This window comes from Opisthorchis viverrini (genome assembly GCF_000715545.1).
Source record: "Opisthorchis viverrini unplaced genomic scaffold opera_v5_9, whole genome shotgun sequence".
In the NCBI taxonomy this organism is placed as follows: domain Eukaryota; kingdom Metazoa; phylum Platyhelminthes; class Trematoda; order Opisthorchiida; family Opisthorchiidae; genus Opisthorchis; species Opisthorchis viverrini.
The window spans coordinates 158,892-173,905 of NW_008751665.1; the positions used below are offsets into that span (position 1 = coordinate 158,892).

At 42.2% G+C, this 15,014-nt stretch overlaps 1 protein-coding gene across 1 annotated transcript; it reads left to right on the top strand.

Moving 5' to 3' along the window:
- Positions 1-7,999: 7,999 nt before the first annotated feature.
- Positions 8,000-14,688, top strand: T265_00845 (hypothetical protein; the record flags this gene model as incomplete). The annotated part of the gene is made up of 4 exons (XM_009164740.1): positions 8,000-8,043; positions 11,494-11,766; positions 14,185-14,292; positions 14,378-14,688. 4 exons carry the CDS (start codon positions 8,023-8,025, stop codon positions 14,600-14,602), a joined length of 627 nt encoding a protein of 208 aa, XP_009163004.1.
- Between the last annotated feature and the right edge of the window lie 326 nt (positions 14,689-15,014).

Below are 15,014 nucleotides of genomic sequence, written 5' to 3' on the forward strand. Positions count from 1 at the left end.
AGTATCTCACCATTCCAAATACAGCACTCTTCCCAAGACAATATATGACCATGTAATGTACGGATAATGCAATAAAATCATTTCGTTTGCTGATTTGGAAATAAAGTTGTCGGGGTTGCAAAGAGTCTCATTCACTTTTAACTTACTAAAGAAACTAACACAAAAAATATGAGGTGGCTGAAACTGCAGGTCAACAGACACTTGTATGCTCTTAAAAACCTAAGTGAGAGTAGAGTGCCAGCTGATGTTTTCCATCATCACATACAGCTGAGCATCAAAGTTATGGAACATTTTGGTGCACGTCGGCATAGCGTATACAAACTGGGATCGACCTTTTGCATCCTGTAAATCAGTAAAGTTGTTGCCATATTTCACGGTGTCCTAGGACCAAAGTAGGCCCTAATCGGCGTACTCGTTCCTACAGTATTTAAAAATTTTCTAAGGATGTCTCCTGGGTTGGAGACAGCTGCAAGTTTTAGAATACTGCGACAGCGAGTGTACGGCAGCAAACAGAACCGCATGTATGTCAGGCTGAGACGTCGATCTTATGACAGTGTTGTACACAGAATGTCCATGCGGCCTTTTCGGTCGAACAGCTCGGCCCAAAACTAATTTCCATTTGGAATCATTCTACACACCACATCATTCATCTGACTCAGACTGTCTCAAGCCATCACCTGAAGTGCAGTTAGAACAAGGCGTCGAGATTTTTTTGAATTTCGCCCATCCACAAGAATCTCTCCATTCACCCTCCGACGGCCTCAAGCGAACAGGGTTTCTGACGTTACCTTTTGATGTTACCTTCAATTATCCGCCTCCTAATCAGTGCGACTGTTATCGACGACGATTCGTTAAACTTACTGAAATTAACAATAATTTTTTCAATGTCTGAGAAGATAAATTTCAAATTGTGAACAATGAATTTCCCCGGAATTGAAACGGTGTCTTGTGTAGACCAACGCATTTTCGTACACACAAGGTGGAGCATTGATAAATACTCATTGCTTCCTAATTCATATTTAGAGAAGGTCATTTAAAAAACCATTCCAAGTGTTCAAACTGTACTCTAATTTCATGAATTCTACTTCCTTTATTGGACAAAATGTTGGTAGTGTGAAGCCGGCATATTTTAATTACGAGTTCTCTGCTGAGGGGATTAAGTTCTTGATGGCATACGCAATACCTACTCGCTTTGTAACGAGTTAAAAATATTTACAAGCGAGATACTTATTAAAAATCGGGTCAATTTAGTGATCTTTAGCACGCTTGTTGAAGACTTCCTTCACCCTCAGTGTTTGTAATCGCAACAGCAGATCTACTGTGAACAATGCTTGTCTATTCTTTTGTTTCAGAGTAACGCAACCAATCAGGAATTCATCTCATGGAGTAACGCAACTTCATTAGGGTTGTGATGGTGCAATTTCACTCTTTTTAACCAAGGCGGCTGTTACGTAACATGTGTGAAACACTCGCGCTGAATCAGTCCTATCGAATTCCAAACAGGAGTACAAAGAACATTAATCACGCTCAACTTGCACAGTGAATAAAATTACAAATTTAGACGGCAGTAGCAATACTTTGTCTTGCCTATAATTGCACAAACTTATGGGATGGCGTACTAGTGTGAGTAAAGTTGAGCAATGCGAAAAAATTCAGCTGTTGAAGATATCGTTACCTGGAGTTAGTCCTTGGCATCCAAAGTTTGCGTTTTGCGAGTACTGAGATGTCTAATTAGCCTTCATACACTGTCAAAGCAGGGACAATCATCAGTTTGTAAGTACACACTAGTTTGTGAACACTGAAGACTTGCATGGTACTCTGAGAGCCTCTGCCATACAGAGATATGAAGAAGGCGTTACACCCCATCTACTGCTGGAATTTTTCATAGCGTAACATCTATAAGTATGCTGCGCGAAATCTTCTAATCAAATCCAGTATTTATCCCCGAATAAATACAGACATACCCAATCGGATAAACAAATTTTCGACCAAAGACATGAATGATATTGCGCATATCAATAATAAAAATTTTTGATACTAAATATGCACCAAAGGTAAGAAATCTTTTTAGTATTAAAAGTATAGTAAAACCAATATTATAATGATATTACTTATAACAAAAATCGAGCGCAGGTTGGAAGACACTCAGGACAGATGTGCATAGCTTAGGCATGCAGCAGGTAGCGATATATGCTCATGTTTCTGACTCACTACAATCCTCATAAACTGTCTATACCATAACGCTCCAAATATTCTCAAGAAATCCCAGAAACTCCTGTGACCCTTGTCTTTCCGGGAATGTGGACAATATGGACTTCACTTTCACCGCATAGCACGCAATAGGGGTCACTTGCAGTCCCCACAGACATCTATCAAGTATAGCGTCAGAAACTAATGTGTAAATCAGGTTTGTGTGTGTGACTCGAGGCTGTGCTTGTGGTATTTCATTTATCAAAGCATTCATCCGGTAAGCAAGAACTGTCAGGTCCGAGTCACGTCTCGGGAAGTTAGAATTTTTGTCTATTTTATATACAAATAGCACCATCAGTGACTTGATTCGGAGTTTTTGAACGGTGGGCGTGAGAGGGATTGCGATGTTTCGAACTTCAAACAAGAATAGTTTCATAAAGGAGACCACTCCTAAGGTTACTGAAAACTCTTCGACAACCCACAACCGGTTTCGGCCTTCCTGGGTTCACCAGGTAGGCGCAGTCCCCGAGGTTCCGTCAACCTACTTGAACCCAGATTGAACTGATTTGGGCAAATACACCCATTCGCATATCGACTTGTTTCTCACGTTAGACTCAACTGAAACTCTTCTTTTTGTCTTTCGCTTCATTATCACTCAGTAATTATCACTTCTATTCCTGCCAGCGCAAACAGCACCACCAATGACTTTATTTGTATCGTTTCAGAGGGGTTTGGTAAGCAATCGGTGGGTTTATTGCTGGGCAACGTTTCGCTTTTGACACAAAAGCTTCATCAGGCCAAGCGAGTAAGTAAGTAGGTTGATTGGGTTTTAAGGCAGTCAGGGAACCAATCCGTGAGATTCCTTATGACTAGTGACGTGATCAGTGCTGGGTGTTCAGTCTGATGTCCCTGTTTGTTGATTAGTGCGATGACTAAGCTTTACGATAGATCGGTTAGGGGGGGTTCGTCTTTATGATGAACCCGGATTTTTTCGTCCCTGCTTCTTCAGTCTAGGACACCTTAATGGAAAATTCCTCTTGGGGTCGTTCACAGATTTCGTTCACCTGTGTTCGTCCAAGGGTGCTGGGACAATTAGTTTGGGGATGGGGGTGGGCTGGTTAATTGGATCTAACGCTACTTGGATTTTGTACTTTTAGACCCAGGCGATTTCGCTGATAACTGCACACCGCCTCGTGTCATCTCGGCTGATCTAAGACCGCTCTCCACACGTTTGCAAGTTCTACCCCCTCTATTCTATTCACACTGGGATGCTTGGCGATTTCCACCGCCTCGGCCACCAGTCGCTGTGGTGTGAATCTTAAACCCCGTCTCAGGATGTCCACATTTTCTAAATCTATCCTATGCCCAGTGTCTAGAGCATGCCCTGCCATTGCTGAATCTTTGACTAACGCCTGGTATTCCTCTGCGTTTCTCGGCGGTCTGTTAATGGAACGTTTATGCTCATCGATTCTGGTGCGCAATCCCCTGGCTGTCTGACCTATATAAACCTTCGTACAGTCGTTACATTTTATTTTGTATACACAGTTCCTAGTCCTATCAACCGGAAGGCGATCCTTCAAAAGCACTAACATCGAGCGTAAAGTTTCCCCCTTCTGGAAAGCTACTCTAAAGTTAGCCGTATTCAGTACCCTTCTAATGAATTCAGATGTCCCTGTTTTGTATGGAATGACCGCTGTTCCGATCCACTCCTTGTTGGGCCTTGGTGTTGGCACCAATACCCGTCTCAGTTGCCGCCTAATTGAACCCACCGGGTATCCGCTATCTTGAAGTCGCTTTTTTTTACCTCAAGTTGTGCTGCTCTTCGGTCGACCTCCTCTGTACCAAACCTCTCTAAAACCATGACTTCCCAATCGGTCCCAAACATTTTCCAATTGATTGAAAACTTTATTTGTACTTTGGGAGCGGTAGGGGTAACAGGGATTGTAATGTTTCGGCCTTCAAGGAAGAACATATTTTTTACAGCATTTCTTACATCCACAACAAGACTTGGATCATTATCGCTGTTTGTGTCCTCACTAAAAGACTAATTGAAAACCACGTGTGAAATATTCTGAATAAACTGCCCTCCAGAACTGAGATAATCACCGAAGTTGCGATGACTTCAGTAGCATTCCGTCCAATAAAGCAAATGCATCTGCTATCCAGTAGCTCGCAAGCACTGTTTGGTTCTTTGTTCGTTTAGCGCGTCTGACGGATAAATTCCAAACGTTTGATCTCCAATCTTCATGATACCTTCACTAAGTGATTGAATTTGGAGCCAAAAGTGTAATCTAGCTCGGTGACCACATCGTGAGCCCAGAAAAATTGAAATTTCATTAATTAGGTTAATGACGAGTTAAGTTATGTAAAATGTCGCCCTTGAAGAGCATGCCTACGAAGAATGTTTGAAATCGCCCTCGTTTTGGGACCGCTCTGCCTTGAGGAAAACACCATGTGGGATGCATGAGCATGATAGTTTTTCTTTGCAGACGGGTTAAGAAAGGGAAGTTTTTACTAAGCGACTGACTAGCTAGCCAACTAACTATCTAACTAACTAACCAACTAACTGACTAACTAACTAACTAACCAACTACCCAACTAACCAACTAACCAACTAACTGATTAACTAACTAACTAACTAACTAAGTAAGTAAGTAAGTAAGTAAGTAAGTAAGTAAGTAAGTAAGTAAGTAAGTAAGTAAGTAAGTAAGTAAGTAAGTAAGTAAGTAAGTAAGTAAGTAAGTAAGTAAGTAAGTAAGTAAGTAAGTAACTAAATAAATAAACAAATAGGTAAATAAATAAATGAGCAACTGATAAAGGGCCCGCACAGCACGTAACCATTTGCCTACTTAACCTACTACCATCCTTGGACATTTTTGTGAACACGAAGTTGAATGCTTTTCTTCCAACCTGTGTACGTACAGCATAAACCCCCAAGGACTGATTCATTCAAACCCGTATCAAGAGGACGAAGACATAATGAAGCACCCTGGAGTTAAGAAAAAGTGAGGAATTAATATATTGAAAGTATCTCAGTACAACGAATTCTTGGGGGGTTTTGTCAACGGAATCATGAAGAAGATACCCCAACGGTAGCAACAGTGAGAACAAGCAGCCAGACGGTTAGTTCTACTCTAAATCAAGAATATGTCTGAGTCCAGAGCCAGATTATCGGGTCAAAAACCAATCAGCCTAGCCCATGATCGAATGCTACTTTACGCAACCTGATCTCAAGACCGAGGGCAACTGCAGTAACTGTAACAAGTTGAATGTCAGACAGACTGAGGAGACTGTGCGCGCAAATCAAAGAACCGTTAAATGTGGTGTAACGAAATGTGCCCTAGTTTACTGCCCTGTCGAAACCTGCATAAAGACCAATAATATCATGGGGTGACGGATTCGTTCAACCGACACTTTTAACTAGATTCAATCTATGAACCGCTACGTGCGAAGAACCAATATTCCAACCGGAATACACAAACATAATTGATAGCGGGACGAATAAACCAAGAAATTGGAGACCCTTTGGTGTCACATCAACAAAGTTTATTTAGTGGGACCCAGAGAAGCCAAGGACATGTAAAGTCGAGCACCGACCAATAAACGGGAACAAGGGAGGCCAAGGTCAAAGGGCACGTGGTCACCGACCAATCAGGACACAAGATCACAGACCAACCAAAAAGAACTGCTCAATCGACCGATCAATTGTAATCGAAAATTAGCCCAGGCTGCCGGCAGGCACAAACACATTAATATTCAACGCCCACCCAGCAAACAAATCAGCGGATTATCTACATTATCTGAGCTACCAACATTCTCTTCAATAAAAAAATTAGTTGGATAACTCTCACTAGGTTGCCTCCTAACAGATTAACCAACTTACCAGCACTGCGTTGTTAGGCAACTGAATTAAGGACGTTTGGTGCTAATCAAGACACATTTGTTGATGGTGCGCGATACCGTAACGATGACATTTTGCAGTAGGGTTTTATCACCGGCATCGCCAGAGAATGAAACAGAAGTGCTCCGTGAAACCTGTCTTTTAATCCATGTTTCACGTTAAGTTACAACTGATTATTTCCAACCATACAGCTTATCAACGCAGTTAAGCTTTGCAAGCATCATAAGTGAAATTGGGGGGGGGGAGAGATTGTGACATCATGCCACATTCCAGGATCTCACTTTCAATTCCTTCGGCGAGACGTGCACGTGCACAGTCACTGAAAGCGCTTATGATGGAATTTCACCGAAACTAACTAATCAGAAGGCTCAAACCAAACAGTAACTTATGCTTCTATAAAATACGAAATGGTGGATGTGTATACCTATAGATAGATAGATAGATAGATAGATAAACAGATAGATAGATAGATAGATAGATAGATAGATAGATAGATAGATAGATAGATAGATAGATAGATAGATAGATAGATAGATAGATAGATAGATAGATAGATAGATAGATAGATAGATAGATAGATAGATAGATAGATAGATAGATAGATAGATAGATAGATAGATAGATAGATAGATAGATAGATAGATAGATAGATAGATAGATAGATAGATAGATAGATAGATAGATAGATAGATAGATAGATAGATAGATAGATAGATAGATAGATAGATAGATAATAGATTAGATAGATAGATAGATAGATAGATAGATAGATAGATAGATAGATAGATAGATAGATAGATAGATAGATAGATAGATAGATGATAGATAGATAGATAGACAGATGTATTATTTATACCCGCTCCTGTCTTTTATGTAATATACTGGCGTACCTAAAGAAGCATTGTGTAAAGTGCATTACAAAAAACCAATTATACGTACTTCTTTAATTAGGGTCTCGACATCATCGCATTTGACGAATCTACTGAAATTTAAATGAACTCGAATGCATACGTCTGCCAAGGTGCTGTCTGCACTGCTAGACAAACCTGGTATTTGGACGGACAATTGCATGAGGTGTTGAATCTGAAATGACAAATGGACAAACTAGAAGGTACCCCTGAGTATGAGACGCTTGACGGTGGTTTTTCGATTTCACCTGATGAACTCTTCGTAACTTATTGTGAAATAACGTGAATTTCGAGAGGTTCACTCAAAATTATTCCATAGATATGTGGTGAGTTTTATGTTAGCAGATAACCGCACGTATGAATTTGGACTCATTGGCCACCCTGGTGTCCAAGTGATTTGAGTAGAATATTTCAGTAAACAGGTACTGATTAGATATCTATACAGGGAAGTCCAATGTTGTATGTTTGTGAAGATATTTCCGTTGAGACTGAGAGATACCGTGGATGAAAAATCCGAGCTCGGATGACGAGACACATCGTTGACTAGACGTCTACGAGAAGGTGAGTAGGCAGAAATTTCACTGCCACAAATTCCATCGCATCAAATTTAAGTAGTTGATATCTTTCAGTGGCTACAGTCATGTGCATTTAGCTCTGACTGGAAGTAGGATGCAACATTAAGCACTCTAAAAATTTAGCGTTTTCGCACATTCAGAGAGTTGGACGGAACAGATCCCATACATTATAAAAACGTTATGAGTTTCAAAATTACTACTGACAGATATGCGTTATGTAAACGCTGAATGCACACAGTTATAGCTTAAAAAGGTCCTCATTTCCCGTGACAGTCAGTGCAGACTGTGCGAATCACAGTGCGCACATGCAAGGAATCAGTGGAATTCGCTAACGGCGGCTGTCGATTGTGCATCGGTGTATGTGGAGTTTTCGATTGAAAACAATATTTAAGGTGTTTATTCGCACGTCACTCGGTTTGTTCATTAGACGCTCAGTGAACGTCAGAACATGAAACGTAGACAGTGCACGGTAAGTCAACAAAATAATATTTATATGGTTGCGTTTTTCAAGTAGACAATTACACAGTTGCCCTGATTAGGTCACAAGTATCCTTGTGCTCTGCTCAACTCGTCGGGACAATTCAAATCACCCTCTTTTTAGTTCAGGCTTACATTGGCTGTTGGGTTGATGAGTTGATGTGTTAGAAGACCTATTCACCCAGGTTCGCTTCCGTAGTTGGGTCTACCCACTGATCTGGTCTATTCAGTCACATCATACTCAAGATGGGGGTGCTGAGATTGAGCGTATTTGCCCAGATTGACTGAGCCACAGACTGCGGGTAAGCATGCCACGACAAACGACCGACTCTCATCGTGCTGTCCTTTATGCTGGCACCAAAACGGTGGTGTAAGTTCAAAGCAAACATGTCCTCGTACCACCTCATTTAACCCGAAATCGGGACCAACGAACTGGTGACGTTCCAAACAATCTAAGTGCACTTTGTCTAGATATTCTGATATCTTCTCAAGTTTCAGCCTCCATGGGCCACGTCATAACAGCTGGAATAGTGCCGTGAACTTCACTTGATTTCGATATCCACAAACCACTCTGTAAAAGTCGTTTGTAAACTTACCTTCATGCACTTACGGAGGTAAGCTCAGACAGCTTCGGCTGTTTGGCGCGCTTAATTTCAGCCATAGCTAGTAGGTGGGTAGTAGGTTTTGAACAGGAAAACCTATGCCAAAATTATGCCCTGTTGTCCTTCAAGGAAACCATAGATATATGAGGGGTTTGCGTAAAGTACAAGTGACAGTGTGAAAGCTTGCTAGAAAATAACTTGCCAACTCATCCCCACACTGAGATCCGTCATATTTACTTGAGTTGTGACATTTAAACCGGTTAAAAGGTTGAGCTAGGGGCACAGCCGATCCCAGTATGCAGTTTGCACGTAAATAACTCATCATTCATAATAGGCTACTCATAAGGTTGCTAGAAACTCTGAATGACAGCCCACGACCGGCAATGAGGTGATTAAGGCGTGGCAATGATGAATTGATCTGCACGCCACAGAGCTACATTCACTTCGAAACAACAGAATTATATGCGTAACACACAATATATCGGAATAAGACGGTTAAATCATCGAGGCACCGTACGTCACCTTTTTTTTTTTTTCGCTGAGTCACCAACAGAATTATATGCGTAACACACAATATATCGGAATAAGACGGTCAAATCATCGAGGCACCGTACGTCACCTTGTTCTATGTTTCAGCTGAGTCACCTGTAATCCACTATACAACTGTTATGCGTTCCGACTAATGACACCAAATGATCACATAAACTGATCCAGCTATGATCACGAAGCTCTGGTCGATGTATTTGTTGTAATGTTAACACATATTACGGGTTGCTTTTGAAGAAAAACTACGAAGCGGTTAGTATTGGCCAGGGGAATTAAGCATTTCCATTGTAGCCTTCCTTCTTGATGAGTAAATCCTACTTGCAGAAAACTGATACGAGTATGAGAATGCGCTTTCAAGCAACAGAGCAAACCCATCATGCTGCTAAGATGCTTTCCAAGAGAAATTTACTGGTATTCTGACTACGATTACCAACCTAAGGAAATTGGCGGAATTAGCAACCGTGGTTTGCAAGGCGGTTCGCTTTCCAATTCTGAAGTTCATACTACTTATATTGCTGCTGAGTAGCTGGCCCATCCAGAAAGTCACTCAATGGTTAGGATAGTTTACCGGAACGACCATCAGACCTATAGGGGAACTTACTAAATGCGATCTCCCGGGACTGTAGGCCACATGATGTGGCTGTATTCCATGAACTCTAGCTAGCTGGCATGACTAGTCAGGTAACATAAACTTTGAATATTTAATTTTATGAGTTATCTATGCTTGCCTCTTAGCGTTCGAGTCCTGAGAGAATGTGCGCAGTTATGGAGACTCTAGGGCTCTCTGAAGTAACCAGACAACGTGGAGATTCTAATATGCGGATATGGGTGGATTCAGGTTTGTACTGTACGAACACTTCAAAATACGCCGTTGGTTTGAATGGCTCCAAAAACCACAGTGGTCCTCAATCAGTGGGGACGGACTTGTTCTACGTAATTTCCGCTGATTGGAAAGAAGTCTTAATTTGAGAGACTGTCCAAACGCTAAGCTCCAGATAGCAAATGACCGGTTGCCCTAGAAGCTATCTTCGCGTAAAGGGCGCTATCTCCAAGAGAGCGAATTCCTTGGTAATCTAATCATGACATAGGAAGTTTAGTTTTCACACTGTTATCATATGGGCTGACGAGACGCAAAGCTAATGTTTGAAACCAGTTAAACCTCGCCTGAATTTTTGAAAGTATCTGGATCTTGGATGTGCGTAAACCCTGAAAATCCTACTTGAGTTACTCGATTACAATGAAGAACGAGTACCCAAGACTTGCCTGCAATGAACCGTAGTGGAAGAATTGGCGTTGGTTGGAATTCGGGTTCAACTTCACATCCACCAATGAGTATCCAGGGTGCACGCGCATGACACGCGCACGATCCACAAAAATAGCTTCGGTTAACGGCAAGTGACTAGCTCTGTTTCTTCATTACTTTTCTGCGACACCGTAAATCTCACATTACTGACCTTCAGCGGCTTAAGTGACGCTCAGCCATATTTTGAGAAGCTTTTCCACCGAATCGGATGAACTTTAATCCACCATCGAGTGGCGAAAAAACCCCGATTCTCATCACGTGGTCGCCTAAGGACCTGGACTAATTAGATGCACTACCGCCTTGGAGGGCTTGAACCTACAATACTTGGAACCAATTGTAGTGCGCGCTGACCAGAAAAACTGGACTGACTATTGCTGACCCAATTTTGAGTGGTGGATCACATGATTTGTTCTATTGCACAAAGGTCATGGTACAACTTTTGTTGCTGGAATTTAGGCTTTAAAACCCAGTGGGCATTATCAGGAATGCGTAGATGAGATAAACGGTAGACATAAACTTCAAGTTTCGTAATTTGGTACACTAAATACAAAGAAAGATTGTTATACCGGGAAAATGTTGATCTTGTGGAAATGTCTCAAGGCGAACGTAGAACGTTTTTAGTATTTTTTTTTCAGAAGTTTGTAGGTGCTTATCCATTGAACAGCGAAATTCTTGGGCCCGAGATAACTTGGTCGTTTTTGAATGGATCCGTGTTCGGAACCAACATACTAGATGGTGATGCTCGATCTGTTTTTTTATTAATTAAGCTACACATCTCTTTCCTTTTTAATGACTGTGAACAGCTATTTTATTTCGACATCCGTGGCCGAGCTGAGGCAATTAGGATGATGCTCCACGCCAACGATGTTCCTTTTGAGGATGTTCGCTTCCATAGGGAGCAATGGCTTGAACGCAAACACGAGTTTCCAGGTGGTAAATTGCCGCTTCTCCAAGTGCGAGAGGAGGGATCACAAGAGAAAAAAACGTATAGGGAGAGCATGGCGATTGCCAGAGTGCTCGCAAGGCACTACAATATGATGGGGGATTAGAGGAATATGTTCGCTTCCATAGGGAGCAATGGCTTGAACGCAAACACGAGTTTCCAGGTGGTAAATTGCCGCTTCTCCAAGTGCGAGAGGAGGGATCACAAGAGAAAAAAACGTATAGGGAGAGCATGGCGATTGCCAGAGTGCTCGCAAGGCACTACAATATGATGGGGGATTCTGAAGAGGAATATTACAGGATTGAAAGAATGATGGGAGAGGTAAGTCGATCGGATAGAAGTTTAATATAAAGTCATCGTTACCGAATAACGCAAAGATTGTTCGGCTACTGTTTGAAATTTAAGTAGCATGGTTTCGCCGTTTGTCAGAAATCTCTCTCCAAAAGGCATCTCCAAGAGCAGTGAGATCTTGCCGACCCATAAATCTCCCAGTTTTGTTCCATCACGTGGAGTTGCGTGCTGTATTCCACTGACATCTGCGATTGACAGTATTCTGAATTGTACCATGCATACATCGTTCCAAATGTGCCCGGTAAACGACTTGGTTATTATACTCATTGTCCATGATACTTGTGGTTCCAGCATGGCGCTACAAGGAAAAAGCCATTTAAGATTGCCTACTGCATATCATGTGGTTCCCAATTGACTCTCGTTTGGGGGTAAGCGTCAATGAAAATTAGATGCCCTTGTCTTCTGGTTCGGGAGTGAGCTTGAGGCACACTGTGGGTGTACAGCTACGACTAACCCTGATCGAGACGCGAGATGCGGCCAGGATACCCAAACTTGAACGGGAAGGGTCAAGAAGCCCGGGGATTGGTTCAAACCACAGATCCTCTAACCGGTAGTTTCGCAACTTAGCCGCTGAGCGCGCTCGAGCTGGACGTGGCGTCATTGTAAAAAGATTACCAGGTTGGTTGTTTTGATATTGACACCTCCATACATGAAGGCAGCAACTCTGAGACGACGGCATATCTCGAAATTCAGCGCACATTGAGCGTACTTACTTGCTGGATTGTATGTCTGCTCATAAAAAGACTCATCAAGGTGGGCCATTCTCTAAACAAACCAGAAATGTACAGGCAAGCGTGCATAATTCCACAGTTTTATTATTTGCAGCAAAAGCGAATCGTAGCATGATTATTGCCTGTGAACACAATAGGGATCTGTTTCCGCAATTATTATTTATTCCCAAGTAATGTCCAATGTACAAAGTAGAACGTGAAAACGCATGCCTTCATCAAAATTCTAACTGAAGATAACTCAGCTTCTGAGATGGTAATCGGAAGGTTCAGGTGTCTTATTAATATGATATACAAGGCTGGTAGTTTGTGCTTGATTTCGCTATTCAGGCACGCTATCAGGATCTGGATGAAGTGGCATTAACAACTGTACTCATTCGTTTGGTCTCGTCAAACGTTGCTTTTAGTAAGAAGGGCTTGTTGAACACAATTCGGTGTGTCTTCAAGTGGAGCTCAGAAGAGTTCTGGTGCAAGTGCAGTCGCGTCACATCTGGCAGTAACCACTCATACTACGGACAAGGAGGACGCATGTAAAGCCATGCGCTGGATACTTCCGAACCGATGATGACTGATGCGATTTAAAACCCGATCGATAGCAGATGTGCACGACCAGCAATTCTGGGTTAAAAGAAGGTTGTGTCATTTCTGTACCTAAGTTGGCTTGACCACTATTGATGTCACTCATTTGAGTCGATGACCCAGGGGACTATATGCATTCCTTCCTGTGTATGTTTGAACTTTGTGTTACGCTTGCGCGCGTGTTTTCTGATTAGTTTGAAATTTGTGATTTATAGGTCAGGAGGAGCAATCGCAGGAAATAAGCCCTATTCTCCTCACATCAACTCAATAAATTGCTTGTCACAACCACGTGAGCTTACCCACTGCCACGCTGGGTAGTTTTGCCCTTTCCAAAAAAAACAAATGTGTGAATAGTGGTGGAGTAAGATGAAAAATGAGAGGCTTCAGACGCGTCCGGCACCATCGAATTTGAGATGTAACAAACTATGCATAATCAACTTATCAGAGGCGAACTGGATACAAACTGCACCAGACAGGGAAACCAAAAGAAACCCTCTGACTGTGCCGTCAAAGTGCTTTTTTGAGAAACTTTTTGCGGCATATGGCTTAGCGGAAATGTATGCACGCTTGGAACATGCTACTAGACAGAGCTGTATTGGGAGCAGCATAGGTTATTGGTCACATTTCTGGCTGTAATGGGTTGGCGAGAAATTCCACGATCTGCTACTGGGGCGCGTGCCAACCAGTAGCCACTGAAGAGCATACAACTTGGTGAAAAGCATTGAAGAACCAAACAGCTGGCATTTGTAATATCCTTTAGTTCTTGTGTGTCGTTACAGCGATAAGGAAACTAACTATTTTCGGGTGGAACCTTCATTCAAACACTGCCTTGAGCAATGAATCCGCGTCAATGGTGTTGCATGGGGCTTTCAACGGAGATGGACCCATGCGAAGCCACTAAAATGCATTTTAATTACACCACTGGCCGACTTTTCACTCTTTATGACCAGAACGGATAGAACGGCAGGTGAAACTCGAAAGGGCCGCAAGCGATATAGTGAGGAAATCGAGAAACTTTGATTAGTTGCCCCACAGTACTTAAACAACCGGATACAGTAAAATTAAATTCATTTGTTTGCAGTGTGCCGATTTGGATAAGGAGTTTGTCAACGTATTTTTCGCGCCTGAATGTCAAAAGAAAGAAGTACTTGAAAAAGCAATGACCGGAGAGGTGCCGAGACTACTAAACGTGAGTTGCAACCTGAAGTAACATTTGAAATACTTACGAGATTCGCGTACTGGTGTCACTAAAATTCGGGTACATTTTTTTGCAGCTTATTTGCGAATCCCTTTCTGAATCTGGCGGCAAGTTTGTCGCTGGTAACAAAGTAACTCTTGGAGACCTATGCCTTATGGCATCCATGGAAAATGTACGGAGAGCTGACCCTCAGCTTTTGAAAACGAAATATCCGACATTATTGGCCCTCGAATCGGAGGTGTGCAAGGTTCTGCCGAAACTTGCGGACTATATCAAAACACGACCAGAAACCCCCCTGTGAAGCAGACTGTAACGACCATTAGCATCCCATGTAGTTAACACTAAGCTTTTCGTTCCAGTTCGACGTTAAATAAAGCAGTTTCAAAGATGGTTTTCTTGAACATACAAGGGCGAAAGAACGTCGCCAATAAAGAAAGCATGCTAGCTTCAAGATAGAAATCTCGATAGCAAAGTTGCTTTTATCGAGGGAGAATAATACACGGAATTTGACTGACGGGCGCTTTGCGGGTTGGATGGCGTTGTATACCGTGGAAGCACATAATGGTGTGACCACAGTTTATAACTGATTAGGATCTATCTTGAAGAGCATTGCTGACGGCATCGTACATCTGATGTCCCATCAAATGAGCTGACGGTGTTGTCGGTCCATTTCGTTTCAGGGATGTGATGGCAGGTGGCCTTCTGCCATCATC